Genomic DNA, 18,969 nt, shown 5'->3' on the forward strand with positions numbered 1-18,969 from the left:
CACATCCAGCGGTTAGTGAACAACATGATCCGGAGTTGTGTTTGTGTCCACCTGATGAATCTAAGCCCGGTATTCCCTCTCTCTCAGCTCCTTTTCCAGCTTCCGAGGGAAACATCTGGCTCTTCAGCTGCTAAATGCTCCGTTGTGTCCACCAGCTGCTCTCTGACTGTGTCTGTCTTCTGTTTGGTGGTGGGACAGTGGCTGTGCAATTTGACGATTTGACTTTAGTCTCTGGGAAATTGTGAAGGCCCTGTAGACCCAGTTAACTGTTAAGACACTGGACAGATTCATCAATAAGGAAAAAAAATCGTTAGCTGCAGCCCCAAGAGACCTCATTAAGGCTGCATCCTTTACGACGGAGAGAAATATCTGAATTTGTGGCAGAGAAACTACTTTCTATGGTTTTTTAAAAACAAACATCCAGTCTAATTTTCCTTAAAGCCAAACCCATGATGAGTTCCCTCCCTTTCATGAAAGGCATTGGGATTTTCTTCCTTCCTTGATATTTGGCCTTCGTTCGTTTGTTGTTAAATCACCCTCGCTTGCCTCAGCGGCAGGAAAGCGAATTTCCAAAGCAATGCGGGGCAGAGAGATCTGACATTCCCACACACGGTTTCTTACGCTGTGGAGAACGAAATAAGCCTGCACGTCCTACAATTCAGCGAGAAGGGAAAAAGAAACCAAGCCGGCACCGCAGTAACTTCAAACAGATTTTTATTATTGTACAATTTATATAAAACAAAGGGAAGCTGACAAACAGCCCTCAGCACGTCGTACTGCATCAGGAACTGGTATGAAACTCATCAGACACGTGACGATAACGATTGTCAGGACTGGTGCAGCTCATTTTCTGGTAGAATAATAATTATAACAATAATAATAATTCATAATACTGGCAGACAGATTCAGTCTCTCAGCAGAGGCAGAGAGAGACTGCTTGTTAACAACGTGTGTGCTTACCAGGCGCTAAGAGTCGTCTCTGTTTCAGTCTAACTGCAGCTAACAGGGGTTTCAATTTAGATTTCAAATGAATTCATTAATATACACACCTTTTAGTTTGCTCTGAAAAGATAACTCAAAATTAAAAAAAAAAAAAACCACTTCATATTCAACCGTTTAGGATGGAGACATCACTCTGTGCTCAAAGTCCTCTTTGATGGAGATTGGATTTGTTTTGTTGGTTTTTTTTCCATACAAAGCTCTTTACGTCAACATTATATACAAAAGCAGTTCGGTTTCATATCAGTACCTAAGCTAACACGCTCTCACACACAGGCAACTTAAAAGGAAGAGCAAAATCCCACGAAAAGACCAAAACCGACATTGATTTCATCCCACTAAAGCGCATTAGAAGTGCTCAGAAACACGTCATTGAGCAGCCCTGTAGTTTGCTTTAAACCGATCTCACACACGGCGCCGTCCCGCCGTCGGAGGTACTCACTAAAGCGTTGAATGTGTATTAATCCGCAGCTCAAAGCAGTCCCCAGCAAATGCACTATTTCCTCCTGGTACAGTAACGTTTGCTTAAAAAACTACAGTTCCCAGCTGTTTTGGGAAATGATTTATCCTTTTTTTAGAAAAAAAAAATAAAAGTATATATTTGTGAGCTGTTTAAAAAGATTTATGTCTTCGTTAGGGAACAAACAGGCCTGGGAAGTCGTATTAAGAGACCAACTAACACTTCACTGTTTTTGGTCTTTCCATGGGGTTTGTTGACAGGTAAGAAAATCATCAGCATTGAAAGGAGAGAAAACAGTGGAGTTAGACACCATTTCACACACAAAAAGAAAACCCCCCAAAAAACATCTGCATAATCGTCCCTCATGCAAAGCAAACTCCTCTCCGACATAACTGCTCACATTCCGCTCAACGTTAAAGAATCAGCTCACCAAAATGTCGACGTTTTGAGACATTGGCCTCTGCCTCCACACCAGTAAAGTGAACGTGGGTTGGAATATCACGCGTAATTAAAAAAAAGAAAAGGTCACATCAATGCGTCTTTACCGAGAATTGTCCTGATTACTCTGGATACTCCACAGACCAGAGTACAGATTTAACTGGACCTACTGAGGAGAAAAGAAAAAGAAGCAAAAATATGGTTTCAAGATTTCTGTTTTCCATTATCAACTTAACTGGCGATTATTTTCTCCACTGATCAATAAATTGAAAATAGCAAAAAAAAAAAAAAGTCCCCAACGATCAAATTAACATATTCAGACCTAAAATGATTTAGTTTTAATATCGTAGGAGACCAGCAAATATTCATATTTCAGAAGCTGAAACCAGCAAATGTTTGTTTAAAACACGACTTTAAATGATTTATCAATTAAGAAAATTGTTTGATTAATTTTCTGTCAATCACTTAATTTAAATTATAATAACACAAAAACAGAAAATTAAAAAAAAAAAAAAAGTGTTCACAGTGAGCTCTGTGGATTATCGCGAAAAACTGCGGCACTGACGAAACAATCTCACCTCCAGGTCCATTTAGTAGCTCTTCTGGAGCTTTTGATCACTGATTTTGATTTCTGCCTCTTGACTATATCCTGTCAATTAAAGGCAGAAATGCATTAAAAAAATAAAAATAAAAAAATCGCCGAACCTGAACAAACCTGCACGACTCAGTACCATGACAGTTCATTTAAAAAATAATAATAATAAAATAAAAATAATAACAATAATAATAATAATAACTTATTTTGTAATTTTGGTGAACCGACCCTTTAAAATTATAAGAATATTAGGATCTTCTAACATGGGACATGTCGTAATAGAAAACAAATTTAAAAAGTAATCGACATCAAGGCACTGGACACGTTTGAGACGATATGGCACATCGCTGGTGGCTGGACAGACGGGGGATGAAAGTGGTCAAGGCCCTGTGCTATTTTACATTTAAGTGCTGGCAGTTTCTGTACCATCATGTGTTATAGATAATAAACGCCACAATGAACTGAGCTTTTCGTCGTCGCAGGGATTTGGTCTCCATGGAGAATCTGGGCGCGCGTGATTAGACATTTTAGAGCTGCCCGGGTGGGGAAACGACGTCAGCGGGTCACCGTTGGCCCCCCTGGTCTACAAAGTGTGCAACCACGCACCACAGGTAGCAATAAACATGGAGTCGAAACAGTGCAGGAGGCCGTTCCAGGCCACAGGATAACACGCGTGAAATCCACGTCATCATCTCGTCTTTCAGTCGCATCCTCACAAACCCTGTGTCCATCAGTGGGCACATCCCAGTTCCCTCGTTCGATCGTTACCCGGTCCTGACCCAGGAACCGATCCGGTTCGTCATCGTAAACCAGGGTAAAAATCGGCGTATTTCTGCCTGGAGGCGCGAGGATACGCGAGACCAGGATTCGCTTTAATGGCGCCGTCGGACCAAAATCCGGTTTCCCTTTCGTTTGTCTTCGTAAAACGGGAGAGAGAGAAACATTCGCTTCTGGTTACAAATTGCGCCGCCTCCTTCGTTTCTGACTGACTGACCTAAGTCGTGTTTTCTCAGATTCCTAGTTTTATTCGACCAACAGACGTGACAAACAAAACGTTAAATCCTGAATCATTTGGCAGTTTCGCTTGAAAAAAGAAAATTACTGAAACGATTAATCAAATGTCAACATGGTTTGCCAATTTAATTTCAAATAGTTCGACGTGATGACGGCGCTTCCTGGAAACTTATTACAGTTCATCCTGAGGGGGGCGCTGACGTCCGTACCGATCCGTCCAGTAGTTGTAGAGATGTTTCCGCGAAAGCCGGGAACGTCGACCTGTCGGTGGCGCTTAGGGGAAAAGTCGGCGGATCCCCGAAGTCAGACGGTTTCATCCTGCGGGGACCACGAATGTCTGCGCGGAGAATTCACGACCCTCCACATAATAGTTGTTTAGACGATTTCATTCTGGACCAAAGCGGCGAACCGACCGACGGACGCGTGGAAAGAGACGCAAACGAGGGGAAACGTAAATGTGGCTGAGGGAGCTGAGATGTACCCAACGCCAGATCCTCTTTCCTGGGGAGTATTCGAACCACTAAACATCTTACGAAGGCTGTAATGCTTCACGCTCCAGCAGCAAAACCCTAATTTTGTGCTTCGGTTAACAGTTAAAAACAAGCTCTACCGTGTGCGTACCTGCTCGTGTGTAATTATTTACGCGTAGACGTCAAATATTTGGTACAACAAGAAGCCGAAAATCAGAAAAAGGTTAAAATTACACTCAGCTTTCTTAATGGTCTACTTCATTTTGTACAAACAGTTAAAAAATGGCTACTTTTTTTTTTCCTTTTTTCTTTCTTTTTTTTCTTTTTTTTTCTTTTTTATGACAAAATGGAGTCTCAGAGGCGAGTCGCTGCGCCATGCAGAGACTAAGTACCGAGGTCGGTTTGGATTTAAGCACCCGTGAGTAGGAAGAACGAACCGTGGTGTGAGTTTACGCAAGCATGCAGACCCCGAACCCAGAACTGGTCCGGATCGAATCCCTCTTCAGCCACAGTTTTTCGCGGAGCAACTTGTTCGGCTGTAGGACTCAGACCGGGGCAGTGCAGCTGCTCCGATCGTTGTTTTTATTCATTCATTCATTCATTCATTCATTCATTCATTTAATTAATTATTCACTTATTTGGAAAAGCGCACTAAGAGAAACAAAAGAACAAAACCGCTGTAGGGCCTCCAGCCTGGCGTCAGAGGAGGGCGATTCTGTACCCGTTCCCCACACGAAGAGCAGGAGACACAGACGCCGCAGTGTGTGGAGCCCCAGATGTTCAATATTAAATACACAAAAAGAGAAATAATCATATGAAGATTTATTCAAGTAAAAATGTGAGGTACTCGTACTCAGAGGGAAACTACGTTTATCAGCTACAATTAAAGACAACTATCCTGACAGTCTTTGGAGTCGTTTTTCATGTAAAAAGGTGGAACATTTCAAGGTTCCTGCTCTTTCTTTCAATCACTTTCAATTATTTTATCTTCATTTGAGCTCTGAACTGCTGCTCGGACAAAACAAGCAGCGGGCTCTACGGCGGTCGTCGTGCTTCCTCAGTATCTGCTTAATTTTTACAAACCAAACAATCAGTTGATTGAGAAAAATCATCAGAAGACTGATCCATGAGGGGGAAAAATTAGCTCCGCCTCAACCAACTACAACAGTAAAATTCTTTCACATCGATGCATCAGGAATAATAATCTAATGATATAATAATATAATCGTCACGGGGCCTTTTTCTGCATTGAGTATATTTACCTATAATACATATACGTATTATATTCAATGCAGGATTTTTACTTCTCATAAAGTATTGTTACGTTCAAGGTTCTGAATATTTCCTCCGCCACGGAAAATACTTAGAAGAAAAAGATATTATTGAAACTCAACTCCTCATTACATTTGCAACAACGAGTATCAGGAATGATAAATGTTGCACGACGCAGGAGTTTAATTTGAACAGAGTGTAATAACGCTGAGTTTGGGTTGAAATGCCGCGCTTGTTCACGGCAGCGCCACGTTTAGTAACTGACGTGAACGTTGTTAACCGGTGGCTACGGTAACTCTGACGGGACGTGAGCGCGGCATCAGCCCGCAAACATCTAGGGCTCATGGGAAATGGTGTTTGTTAAAGGCTGCTGCTAAAAAAAAAAAAACATAAGTATTGAATTAACGCCAATATTAGACTGTTTTACAAAAAGATACTGTCCTCAACTAAACGTAGGACGTGAGCCACACGACAACCTGTTTGAGGAAGAATCTGCTCCAAGGCTGGATTTTTAGTCGTTAAAGTCGTTACAAATGTCAATGGGGTTTTGAATGAGGCTTTGTTTCGTCTGCAGCACCTGGAAGTTCCAGTTCCAATCCGGAAAACCCTGTTGCTATGAAAACGAGAGTGATGAAATAACATTTTGTAATAATGACTTTAAATACTTTCTTAAATTTTTCTTTACAAATTATTCTTTCATTTATATATTTTTCTTCAATATTTTCCTCTTCTTCAATTTATCCATGATTATTTATTGATTGATTTAATACTGAACACTTCGCTCCGTAACTGCAAACATCCACACTGTGCCACAACCGGGTCTCTACACTTCTACCTGAAGAGTGCACTTCACAGAGTAAAAACGCTGCATCGTTCCCGGGAGGGGGGGGGGGGTCGAAAGTTCAGGTGCACAGTTCGAGGTAGGAGGGTAGAGAGTCTGTTCGGAGGGGTCAGAAGGTTTCCGAGTCCTCCGAGTCGTTCTCGGTGGTCCCCTCGCTGGAGGGTCCGGAGGGGTTCCTGGGGCTGCGTGGCCCCCGAGGGCCGGTGCCCGGGCCTCTACCCCCCTGGTGGGGCAGCTGCCTCAACAGGGAGCCTGGGGAGGGAGCCCCGGAGCTGCAAGGGGAGCAGAAAGGCATCATGGTAGCCAGAATGAGAGCCAGACAGTCAGCCACCTCTCTGCTAGGAGCACAAGCCAGAGCAGGGGTCAGACCTGAGGCAGAGAGACAGAGAGAAGGACAGAAAGGAAAAAGGGAGGGAGGGAGAGGGAGAAAAGGGAAAAAGTAGGAGGAGGAGGAGGAGGATGGCGAGACGTGGACGTGGAGGAAGCGGGGAAGGCGAAGCGGGAACGGGGGCAGGAGACAGAGGGAGGGACGGAGCAGCATTCCGTTAGTGTTCAGCCGGCTGACATGGGGGGGCGGGGGGCGGGGGGACGACACAACACCGCTGATATTCAATTCAAGTCCAACTGAAACCACAGTTTAAAATGATGCCATCACACTGCGTAATATATCCAGGACAGGACGTGTTCATGACTCGGGCAGGAAAGCTACTGTGGGTTCCTGTTCGGCGTCTGATTCTGCCTGCGACGCAACGCTGACGGCACTTGACTGGCCTCCGCCTACGTGGACGCATACAGGAACGCCAGTCTGTCGAGTTGATGCAAATCCAGGGGGCGCTGTCGTGACGCCAAAAAAATATAATGTGTAAATTCAGAACTTTTGGTTTCTGATTTTTTTTCCTCAGAAAACACAGGAACGAGTGAGTTACAGAGCAGGTATGTTCTGTAGGAGACCAAAAAAAATAAAAAATCAGCAAATTTGATTTCAGTTGGACTTCAAAATGTCTAAAGGACACGTGACCAGCAAACAAGTAGCAGAGACACAGTTTAAACCAGAGTTCCCACAGTCGTCTTCGCGGCGCTTTGATAACTCGGTCATATTTTGTGAACAGCGATCACGATGCCGTGTTCGTCCATGAGCTGAGGGACTTAACTCCCCCCAGGTCCGCTGACCACGCTCTTAACACCCACCACCCGAACTAAAGGGGGAATCTACACACGGAGGTCTGTTCCTGGGGTGAAAACAGCCTCCAGGCCACGTTAGCCGCTGCTAGCGTAACACACCCAGACCTCTGAAGGAGCTGCCGGCGGTTAAGTTGCATTGTGGGTGATGTAGGCACAAGTTGTTTTTTTTCTCAAGGAAGAAGAATGTGTGGAATTAAAAAGACAATGACGTCTGGTTGTGCCCAAAGGATTTTGATTTTTTTTTATAAACTGTTTTGTGAGTCCGACAGCGTTGTAGGAGTTCAACGCTAAATCTGGAGCGCCGTTTTAAGACACACAGATTAGTTTTGATCATTAGATTAAAGGTTTTCATGGATTTATTAAATTGTGGGACTGCTGGTTAAAAAGCAACGTCCCCTGACTTTCTCTCCCTCCCTCATTCCTCGTCCTCTCTCTACTGTCAATGTCGGGTAAAAGGCGAAAATCGTCCAAAGAGAACACTTTAAAACAGACGACCGCCATTTAACGCGACAACTGAGGAAAGCAGGAAACGTCCCATTTGTAAAATCCTCTGATGTTTCTGAACTCCATGACCAGTGGGAACCCCATTTGAAAGACAGATTCACACGGAAACTGTCTTTAAAACGCAGGAAAAAAAAAAAAAATCACACTACAACAGTTCAGACAAGCCGAGTTCATGCGGGAACGGAGGAAAACATTCATGCTGACCGATGACAGTGGCGTGCAGCTAAAGCCTGTCACAGGAAAGGCCTGGATCAGACCAGACCGGGTTCATCCTACCGTTCTCATCCACCGTCTGAACGCTGGCCCCTCGGGACAGCAGCTCCTGGACCGCCTGCTTCAGACCGCTACGAGCCGCCAGGTGGAGAGGACTGACGGTAACAACCGGGAAAAGAGAGATCATGAAAGTAGTTTTTAAAAGAGGATCATCGTCCTGCGTCCGTCCTGCTCGACCTCCTCCTGTTGAGCCTCTACATCTGTTGCAAAAGATTTTCCCAGCGTTTTCCTTTAACTCACACACCCCCCCAACGTTCATAAAGATTTTGTCAGGGAGGAAAACTATTTTCATGCCCTGAATCACACATTCACCCGTACATTCGCTACATGGATGGTTTGTAACGCCGGGCGTCACAGAGAAATGAGGGACTTAGATACTCACGTTTGCAGCGCTGCATTTGTGGCATTTATGAGCGCAGTGTCGGGCAGTTTCTCCAGGATCAACAGCACACAGTCTTCTTTTCCCTGTAAGGAGAAGAAGTCGGGTTATAACGGGCTCTGAGGTCTAGAGAAAGGTAGATCCCGATCCCAGTGTCGTCCCGAGGTCAGAGTGTCTGCAGGTTCTGAAAAGTCTTCCTTTCTTCCTTCTCATAGCCTCTTGTAGGCAGTAACGCTACTTATAAAGTGTTTTTGTGTTTGATTTTTTTTTAGCAAAAACTGGCTTGAAAATCCAGTGCTGTTGTCCCGGTCCTCTGATGGACGTGGACCTTAAATTCTCAGGCTATGTTTTTCAGTAGGTTAATCCATCCGTCCATCCGTCTATTTTCTGCTGCTTATGCAGGTCCAGGTCGGGTCTTACGATTGATTAATGATATCATTTCGAAATATTGGAGGCGACGATTTGCGAGAGCAGAGTTCGAAGAACGCGACTGCCCTTTGAAAAGTCATGATACCTGGAGCGCTAAAGCCCTTTCACTGCCAAACGTGGATGCACTGCACAGTTTCTAGACTATTTGAAAACATGCATTTATTTCATGTGAATAGCTGCGGTCAAGATTTACAATGGGTGATGTTTATTTACGGACTTCGGTAGCGCGACTAACCAGTGAGTTTTGTGGTGAGGCTGGCGGCAACTAAGAGCCTCATAACTGAGAAATAACAGGTTTACTCCTGATGTTTACTCAGGTTTCTCTCAAATCAAATCGTGTCACTAATGTTGCTGACTTCTTGGGGGTGAGGGTCGAGGCCCGAAAGCATCGGAACCGATGAGCAACACGGGCAACTATTCAGTGAACTCCGTACAGCCTCAGTTCCGGCAACAGAGAACGGGACACAACCAATCCTGATGCTCGAATATTGCTCGGATCGCTTCGGCAGCAGAGAAACGGGGTTTACAATCAAGTGCAGAGGGGTCAGGGACGGGGGTTACTGACATGTTGACTGACAGTGACGAGGACAAACCGGTGCTTTGGGCGAGCCTCACTGAAAACAGCGGCGGAGCGGTTTTCTTAAACACAGGGAACACGACCTCAGTGGAACGGTCACCGGGATTAAGACAAACCAGACATACAAGCCCCCTTGTGGACACTCACATTACTGCAAGACAGATGCAGGGCGGTGTTGCCGTCTTTGTCCGTCAAACCGAGGTTGGCGCTGGCGCTGGTCAACAGCACCTCTGGAGCACAAGACAGAACACGCAGATTAAATTTCAAAACTAGGGCTAAACGTCATGACACAGCAGCGGCAGCAACACGCCGCTGTAACGAGGCCGTCGGCCAAATAAAAGTCTCTGTACCGAGAGCCCCGACTCTGCCCTTCTCGGCCGCCATCATCAGTGCCGTGCGACCCGATTGGTCCACGGCATCCACAGGTGCGTCGTGCAAAAGGAGCAGCTGGATGCAGTCGAGGTGGCCCACGAACGCCGCGGCATGAAGAGGAGTCCTGCAGGGGAGGGGGAGGGAGGAATGAAAACAGAAGATAGAGCAGCAACAGTGCGGTGGTGTCTACGTACCTGCACACGCACACACACACAGACACACAAAACACACACACACACACACAGACACACACACACACACAGACAGACACACACTCGGGCCCCTCACCTGCCCTTGGCGTCCTTGCAGCCTGCGATGTCTGATCCCATCGCCTCCAGCAGCAGGGATGCGCACGGCTCGTGATCATTCACCCTGTAAATAACACTCAAATAGTTAGTGGATGTAACGGTAACAGTTTTTTAGCATTTATTAGCATCATATACACATTTAATAAATGTGTATATGATGTAGTTGTAAGCAGCTACAAGGCCATTTTAAGTGTTTATTAATTGTTGACAAATACTGTGCATTATGTCTTTTCCTATTACGACACATTTTATATCATTACAACTGAATTACAGTTGTTGACAAATACATTTGTAAACCTTTACATCTGCTAGAAATAATAATCTATGTTATAACTCAATTATACTTAAATGATGCCTATAAATGCTAAACACTTAAAGTCTTATCAATAAACTGATGAATAGAAAACAACTTTCATTTCTCGAGGAAAAATCCCAGAGCTTCTCTTATTGGACGATTTGCTTCTTTTTCTCTGTTTCATGAATGATGGACATTGAACTCATTTTGATTTTGGACGTTTGGTCTAAAAAACAAAGAATAAATGATGATGGATGACATTCGAAAGACGAAATGATGAATCTGTGTGGCAGATAACTAATTAATAGATCGATTGACGGCAAATAAATGATCAGCTCTCGGAGTCCAAGTGGGAACATGTATTCTGATGCGTTTAAACTAGGGCTGGGCTCTGCTCCATTTCGGATCCGGTTCCGAAGTCGGAGCTGACCACTCCAGTTAAAATGACCAACACCGATTACATCGGCTGTAGCTAATTAATGTTAATTGTGTAACCTTTGGTTTTGCGGGTTAATGCCTCTCTCTCCACGCCGTTGACTGGACTCCGCCAAAGACTGTTTGTGAGCGAAGAGACACATCACTCGGTATCGTCAGCGTACAACTACCAGCGAGCCGGGCTTTTGTAGCTCAACGGAGCGGAGGCTCCTCTCTAGAGAAATGATCCGCTGATCGCTGCACGTTAACTACGAGTTCACCTTTTTATGCATCGGATCAATATTGGGAGCTCATTAACGTCGTTGCTGTGAACCATTATTCAGATCGAGCTGCTGAAAACGAGTCGGGTGCAAAACTCAGTATGCTCCAGCTCTTATTTCAGCGTATCATGTAAAAGTAAACTAGCACGCGGCGTTGGGGTTTATCCTTCATTCACTTTGTATTCGTTTCTGTTATTCTGTTGCCTTTGCAACTGATTTGATCGAAAGACCACACGCTTGGCATTGTGCTGTCAGGATGTGCAGCATATTTCTGGGAGCCCCCCCTCCCTGGAGGGACATCCTGTCCTTTGTGATCAGCTCGTGGTCTTTTGTGTTTACCATAAAGGGTGATACCGATGTTGAACTTTTGACTCTTGCTAGGATCTGGAAGTTTTCTGTTGGGTGACTGTCTTGTATAAGAAACAGAGAGCCAATCGTGTTCTAGAGCTTTGCCTCTTTGAAAAGTATTTAAAGGGAGTTTTATTTTCTTTCATTGAGACTTTCCCTTCGTACTTCTTGTGATAAGGCGTTGGCTCCTAATTTCTATACAATACATTCAAATCCTAAACCCAAGAATCAGTAAAAACGTATCGAAGACCGTAAAAACTGAAAACAATGAAAATTAATAACACTTTACAAATGTGTGACTTACACAGCACAGTGCAGTGGAGTGAAGGGGTTCCCATCAATACAGCGACAACCTTTCTGCTCCAGCAGGACCTCAACACACCCCTCTTGACCTTCAGATGCAAAAAGACACACATACAGTAAAGGACGGAACTTTTCCTTGAGTTATCGTGTTCATAAGAATGAGTCACGAAGTCACAGAATCACAGAGTCACAGAGTAGCAAGAGTAACAAAGTAACTGAGTCCCAGAGTCTAACTCACTGAGTCTCAGTCACAGAGTCTCAGTCACAGAGTCACAGACTCAGAGTCACAGATTCACAGTAACCAGCGTTTTTTCTAAATGTATGTATAAAAAAAATAAAAAGGATTAAAAACAACCATGTGAAGACTGAGGGTAACTATGAATGTATGTGAGGGTGCTGGGAAACTCCGACACTGACCGTAGTAACAGGCCCAGTGCAACGGCGTGTACCCGCTGTGGTCTCTCAGCGGCGGCAGGGAGGGCGGCTCAGAGCAGGCGATGCTCAGCAGCTCGCTCAGCCAGGAGGCGTGACCTCGGGCCGCGGCCAGGTGGATGGCTGTACGACCCCGAGAGTCCCCGAGCAAAACCGAGGCTTCCTGCTCCAACAGACACTGGATACACTCCTCCTGACCACACAGCAGCTGGGGAGAGAAGACGGGTTCCACATGTTTTAGCTTGTTAACTGCGAGTTAAGTGTACGTTACATTATTGTCAACCATTTTTTTTAAATCATAACACGAGTCTTAAGGCTGTGGTTTTTTTTTTGGGCTTCTATGAAGCTACTGGTTCACATTCATTTCTGTGTGATATATTTAAATGGTTTCCATGAGAAGCAGATAATAGAAAAATATACAGACTATTGATTGCAAGCACAAACAAATGTAGTATAAAACAAAAAAAAATCATGCTAACCCTATTCACAGGTAAGCAGATGTTTACACTTTAGGAGGTTGAAAAGAGCTTCATAATGTCTGTAATTTGATTTACTGTCCAGCTCAACGTAGAAAACATTGCCAGGCTCCGGGCCTCACGCAGGAACCACTCTAACTAACCGGCGCGCTGGCGAGTGGCACGTAGGAGCGACAGAGGAGAGGATCTCCGGCGTTCGCTTTGAATTTTCTCTATACGGACTATATTTAGGAGTGGTTGACACCTGTCGTACAGGGCACGTACAGATCGTCTGCCTGTCTCCACGGAGGGAAAAAAACAAAAAAAACAAACCCATTTGACCTGAAACCATAACACCCTCATATGAGTTTAAATATACCAAAATCTCACCAGTGTGCAGCTCCCTCACAAACGATCGACATGCACCAGGCTGAAAAACGCGATTTATGACATGTTCGTGCAGTGAGGTGTTTCCAAGTTTAGTGAATCTGACTTGGAAACCTCAGAGAAAAACAAGTGAAGAGAAGCTTATGAAAATGTTCTGTACAGGTTTCCAAAGGTAAGCAACACAGAAACTGATGCCATAAGTATATAGAGTCTGGAGAGCGCCAGTGGAATAACTGTAGACTTTAACTTATTCTGTCTTCAAATGTCTGTTATCTCACAGCTCCTCTTTTTTCTGCATTTCGTGATCGCCTTTAATTTATTTATTTAATTTATATGATGGACAGACGTGCGTCACTTCCATTATCATCAAAGTCATGTCAAGTCTATAATTGCACCATTTCCATAAAGGCAGAACAGAGGAAGGGAGAGAATTAGCCCTGAAAGGCCTTTTCAAAACACAAACCCAGGGTTTAATGCTCACCCCGAGGTGCAGTGCAGTGAGGCCGTGGTTATCGGCCACGTTGACGTTGGCTTCCCGCTCCAGCAGCAGCGACACGGCATCGACGTGACCTCCTGCCACCGCCAGCATCAGAGGAGTTCTGCAGGCGAGGACGAGGCAGTTAAAGGGTTTGAGAAAGACAAGACGGGAGGCAAAACGGCAAAGGAACGAATCAGGAACAGCCACTGGCAGAAAAAAAACAAACCAAAGAGAGAGGATCACTCACTGTCCCTGAGAGTCCGCAGCATCTACAAGGTCTGCACCGTCCGATTCATCCAGCAGGAGGCGCACACACGTCGTATGGCCGTTCATCACTGCAGGGAGCGAGAGAGGGCGTGACGGAGCGAGAACAAGAAACAGGGAGTGACGGAAATGTTTATTAATAGTCAGTTAGATGACACATCAGTTCAGTGAGATTTGAATTTCTGATGATTAACCACGGCAGGAAAATAGAAAATAAGAACCAGCAGTGAACGGAATATAGGCCGCGACCAATACTTCCAACAGATAACCAGTTCTTGTGGGTGCAGTTATTGGTTACGTCAACGAGCAAGTAAGAGCAGCAGTGTGTACAGTAATATGGCAAGTGACCGAAATAACACCCTCCTGTCCAACTGAAATCACACTTCTTCTTCCCTTTTTGTCGTCAAGCATAATGTCACAGTGTGTTTTGAATGTATTTTAATAGTTTATCATTAAAAATGAGACAAAAAGCGTCTTTGGGAAAACGGCTGTAGCTTCCATCTCATGGACTGACAGTGTGTTGTTAGTGGTACTGAAAAGTCTCTGCTCCTGCTGTGCTGGTCTTTAAATGATCCCTTCCTAAACCACTTCCAGTGTATTTGATTTGGGGGGGGCAAAAAGCCACTGTCCTCGTTTTGAGGCACGTTTATCTGGAGCTACGATGAGGCTTCGGGGAGACGAGGTGAGTATCTTCCAAAGTTCAGCAGTCCTGTTAGTATAACCTTCCCTCTTAAACATATTCTTCAATAAATAACACGTGGGCAAAATCAGCGAGCTGCTGTTGTTGTTGTTGTGCTCTGGCTCCAGTCCTGAAGGACAATTTTTTGCAACCACCAGATGTGACTCTGCTTCCTGAGATTAAAGCCCCAAAGCTGTCGAACAGAGAGAGAGGGTTTTTTTTAAGGCTTCATCACTGAACACGTCACCACTGAAACCCCCACGAAAGAGCTACGTAAATGCAAACAGTTGTGTGTATTCAGATCCATCCCTGAGGTGCATGAAAAAGTAAGTAGTCTAAGGTGATTAATACACTTATATTCTTAGAGGTGGACGCTGGATTATTTGAGTTTAGGTTGGGGAAAGAGAAATAACCCAGTGGCCAAAAGTATGTGAACGCCCGAACGTTGCTCCCACATGCGATGGTTAAACGTCTCAGCCCAAACCATGGGCATTAATCTGCCGCTACAACGGCCTCCGCTCTTCTGGGAAGGTTTTCCACAATACTTTAAAACCTGGCTGCAGGGATCTGCTCCCATTCAGCCACAAGAGCATTCCTGATAAGGTCTGGCCCACAGTCGGCGTTCCAAGCTCTTCCACAACGAACTGAGAAAAGCAGGGCTTGGAAACAGGAAAGGCGCCCTCCTCTTACTGCTCACACAAGATTTGAAGAGCATTACTGTCTTAAATATCTTATGTTGTTGCATTAGGACTTCCCCCGATGGAAACTAAGAGGTCTAGCCCAAACACTGAAAAACATTGGACGACAAAGTGTCCACATACTTGTGGCCACAAGCAGCTAGACATGCGTCGGCACCAGATGTCAACAGCGACGGAGAAGCGGGAAGCGGAAACCGCGTCGAGCAAAGACACGGCAAGCGGGATCAAAGTCATTCGAACAACACGGGATTGAACCCACCGGCCAGGTGTACGACGGTGCGTCCGTGCTGCTTGTCGGTGGTGCGCGGCGACGCCCCCTGGCTGAGGAGGGTGTGAACACAGTCAATGTGGCCCCGGAGGGCGGCCAGGGCCAGGGGCGTCCTCCCCACCTCGTCCCCCTGGTCCACCTCCCTCTCCCCCTGCAGCAGCACCTCCAGGGCCTGAGCGTGGCCGTGGTACGCCTGCAGAAAGAGACAGAGACTCTGTAACTAACACCCACATTTACATATTCACATATTTACCTCCTTTGAAAAGCGATTTCAAAGGAGAATTCAATCATCTATAACCTATTACCTATAGCAACATCCTTTTAGCGTTAATATCTACAGAAAAAAAAGGGCTTAAAATGCTAATATTTGATATGGAACTTCTGTTCCTTAACACAAAGCGCAGAAGGAAAGTGGGAAAGCCAGAAATTTTAGCAACTGACGGAGAAATCACTCAGTAGATGATAACCACACCTGTAAAGCTCCCAGAGACAAGAAAAACCCAATGTGGCATCGAACTTCAAAGGTACACCGGTTTCTTATTTGTGACGATGTTGCATGGAATGACAGTTGATCGATTTGAGGAATCACAAAGGAAAACTCCTGTTTACGACAGCCTGAGTCTTACGGTTATAGTTTTTAAGATTTCATTTTCATCGACTGCTTCTGTCTGGGAAACGACACTGCTACTATCAACGAGCACTGGAAACAAACAGCAAACAGTGAAGCCAGATCGTCTCAGTCCAGGAAATGCTCGAGTCCATTACAGCAAGCGTCACTGATGGATGCCTACATGTTGGGGGATTTACTCTTAGCTCTCGTGTCCTCCTCCAGGTAGGTTTGCCTGATTCACAACTCGTCTGATCGTCTGACCACAGCCTTTACAGATCCCGGTGAATAACGCGGTGAGTACACTGCCATCGCAGCCTGCACAACCTAATTACCTCACCTATGAAAACAGGCCGGAATAATCCTCTAAAAAAAAAAAAAAAAGACACAAATTGTATCACAGAGTCGATACACCATACTAGGGATGTCCTGATCAAGCGCCCCGAACCCTGATACCGACGTGAAGCGATCCGCCAGATGTGTCACTGAGTACGGACACACTCGGGGTAAACCACAGGGGGGTTGCACAGTGGTGTTACAGAGTGATGCTCCTTAACCTCGTGAACAGTCTTTGGCTGAGTACAGACGCCGACGTGCCACTGACGTTTTCGGTTGACGTTCTTCAGCCTTTAAACCAGGTGAGGGAAAGGCCGAGCACCTGGTAACTACTGGACGTCACGTTTTTTTGACGCAGACCGTCAGAAAAACGTGACCCCACTGTATCCGGAAAATTAAACAAAAGTATACATCATCTAAATGTTCCCTGAAGTGCTGCACTGTAGCGCTCAGCTGTCGTTAACGAGAGCTGCGTACTAAGCGGACTGAGGTGGACAAAACGCAGTAGAGTACAGAAAACAAAGGATTTTATCTGCTCTGAATTTGAATTGTCTTTTATGTATGAAATGTGTACAAATACAAATAATCTTGCTTTGCTATACCAACGTTCCTGAGCAACTTTGCCATCTTTTGTGAAATTATTTTTAAAAAAAAACTCAAACTCACAGCGAGGTGCAGCGGGCTCCTGGCGTTCGGAGATTCGGGGTCGTCATGGTGACTGTCATCTCTGTCCAACAGCTGCAGGTCACAACAGAACAAGTCAACACGTTTTTGTTTTTTTTTTATTTTTGTTTTTTAAATTATTCCTGAACCAATGCGATGCCCCAACCTGCAGCCATTTCTCCACCCATGTACTGTATCAAACTCAAATGGCCCCGTTTTCCATGGATTTACTTTAAGTATTCTGCGCGTTTTTGACACAAATCGGGGTCAGCGCCGTAACAGGAGACACAACGATCTGGGCCCCGTTTCCTGATAACGGTGGACCTTGGGAGTTCAGAGGCGTTTTCTATGAACGCTCTGAAATTTTTTAAAACACGTTCCCCAAAGCGGCACTCAAGAGCTGCAGCACGTCGTTGAAAGTTTCCGAACGTCAGCTCTCTGCCGAGCTGAAGATGATACTGAGAACACTGACGGCCTGCAGTGAACAGCCTGCAGCTTTCTGCTCGCTGGCCTTTTATAATCCAAATTACCGGATGGAAGTTTAAGGAGGTAAACGCTGATTGATTCAGCTGCAATACAGCCGCGGCAATTTCGCCGTTTCTGAATTAGACCTGCCGTATGCAAGAGTTTCAAAAACAACATGCGCAAAATAAATAAAAAGAAAAGAGAGGAATGCGGAGCCGGAAAACCTAAAAAAAAATATGCCATCAGGAAAGTTTCAGCCGGAAGAGACAAAGATAAAGGATGGATGACGATGGACGCTGGCATGTTAAATGATGAACATAGAGACTTACTAATCAACAAAAAGCAATAAAATCTTAAATAAAACGTGTAGTTCGAGTTCGTCTTGCAATTTCTGGAGCTTCTTAAGATGCTCTTGACCTCCTACGAGTGGGTAGGAGACGCTCGTTCATCTACGATCATCTCTAAGAGTCTTCAGTTACGATGCTTTTGGGGAAGCACCCCTTAAGCTTAGGAGAAGCTTCGTAAGATCGAGTTTACGATCGTTTTAGCCTCAAGAGGACTTAAGGGAAACGAGGCCCTGGAATGTCGCTGCGTGGTGTGCAGTGAGAATATGATCGATAACAGATGGAGAAAACGCCTGCAGTCACTGTTTCCTCCATGTGGCCGAAAGATCTCTCAGGCCTCAGTGGGTGAACTGACCAGTTCCAGACAGTGCCTGTGTCCGTAGGCGGCGGCGTAGTGGACGGGACTGTAGCCCTGTTTGTCTTTCAGCGAGCCCGTCGCTCCGCTCTGAAGCAGAAACTCTAAACACCTGGAACACAAAACCCAACATCTCGGTTACCACCGAAGACGGCGACTCACACAACACAGACAACATCGTGATTTCAAAGTGTCCCTGTGGTAAAGGCAACGCTTGAATGCCGTCGCGTGTCACGTATCGACAGGAGGATTTCTGCAGATGTGCGCACGTTATTCAAACATTAGTCAGAGTTTGTGTGTGTCTGTGTGTGCATTTGGCAACATTTGTGTGAACAAAGAGAGGTTTTGTCTGGTTTTTTGGTCATCTCCTGGGTTTTCACGGTGTGTTTACCCAGTCAGTATCAATCACATCACGTGAAAACGAACAGAATATTACGTCCGAGTGTCTAAGTGCCCACAAATCCCATGAAAAGACCAAAACCAACAATGCTTTCTGTCTTCCCTTCCCTGTCTGTGGCCCTCAGCCTCCAGCCCACTGTAAATCTTAAAAAAGCTCACAAATATATTGTTTCATACTTTAAAAATGCTCAGTAATTTCCTCAAACATCTGGGCATTGTAGTTTTTTTGCGAATGTTGTTCAAACAGGAGGAAATTGTGCTTTGGTTGGGGACTATTTTCAGCGGTGGATTTATCCAGTTTCAGTGTTGGTCCTGTGGATGTCTTTCCACAATCTGAATTTTTTTTTTTTTTGGGGCAACAGTGTCCATCAGTGTTGGAAATACA

The 18,969-nt window shown here is 45.1% G+C and overlaps 1 protein-coding gene across 4 annotated transcripts in view; it reads right to left on the reverse strand.

Moving 5' to 3' along the window:
- Positions 1-2,390: 2,390 nt before the first annotated feature.
- ankrd44 (ankyrin repeat domain 44) overlaps positions 2,391-18,969 on the reverse strand; it is a 47,548-nt gene continuing 30,969 nt past the window's right edge. For 2 of the 4 annotated variants that reach the window (XM_040148054.1, XM_040148053.1), the window contains exons 16-28: positions 18,186-18,297; positions 17,025-17,096; positions 15,407-15,608; positions 13,754-13,841; positions 13,510-13,627; positions 12,172-12,394; positions 11,756-11,843; positions 10,094-10,177; positions 9,784-9,929; positions 9,581-9,663; positions 8,431-8,513; positions 8,052-8,143; positions 2,391-6,458 (exon numbers count right to left, since the gene is read on the reverse strand). In XM_040148054.1, coding sequence (XP_040003988.1) covers positions 6,199-6,458; positions 8,052-8,143; positions 8,431-8,513; positions 9,581-9,663; positions 9,784-9,929; positions 10,094-10,177; positions 11,756-11,843; positions 12,172-12,394; positions 13,510-13,627; positions 13,754-13,841; positions 15,407-15,608; positions 17,025-17,096; positions 18,186-18,297 — 1,651 coding nt within the window. In that variant the 3' untranslated portion in view covers positions 2,391-6,198. Of the gene's footprint in view, positions 6,459-8,051; positions 8,144-8,430; positions 8,514-9,580; positions 9,664-9,783; positions 9,930-10,093; positions 10,178-11,755; positions 11,844-12,171; positions 12,395-13,509; positions 13,628-13,753; positions 13,842-15,406; positions 15,609-17,024; positions 17,097-18,185; positions 18,298-18,969 lie in introns of those variants that run through there. The other 2 variants (XM_040148055.1, XM_040148056.1) reach the window with 2 other exon arrangements.

The sequence above is a fragment of the Xiphias gladius genome, chromosome 16 (genome assembly GCF_016859285.1).
Source record: "Xiphias gladius isolate SHS-SW01 ecotype Sanya breed wild chromosome 16, ASM1685928v1, whole genome shotgun sequence".
Taxonomy (NCBI): Eukaryota; Metazoa; Chordata; class Actinopteri; order Istiophoriformes; family Xiphiidae; genus Xiphias; species Xiphias gladius.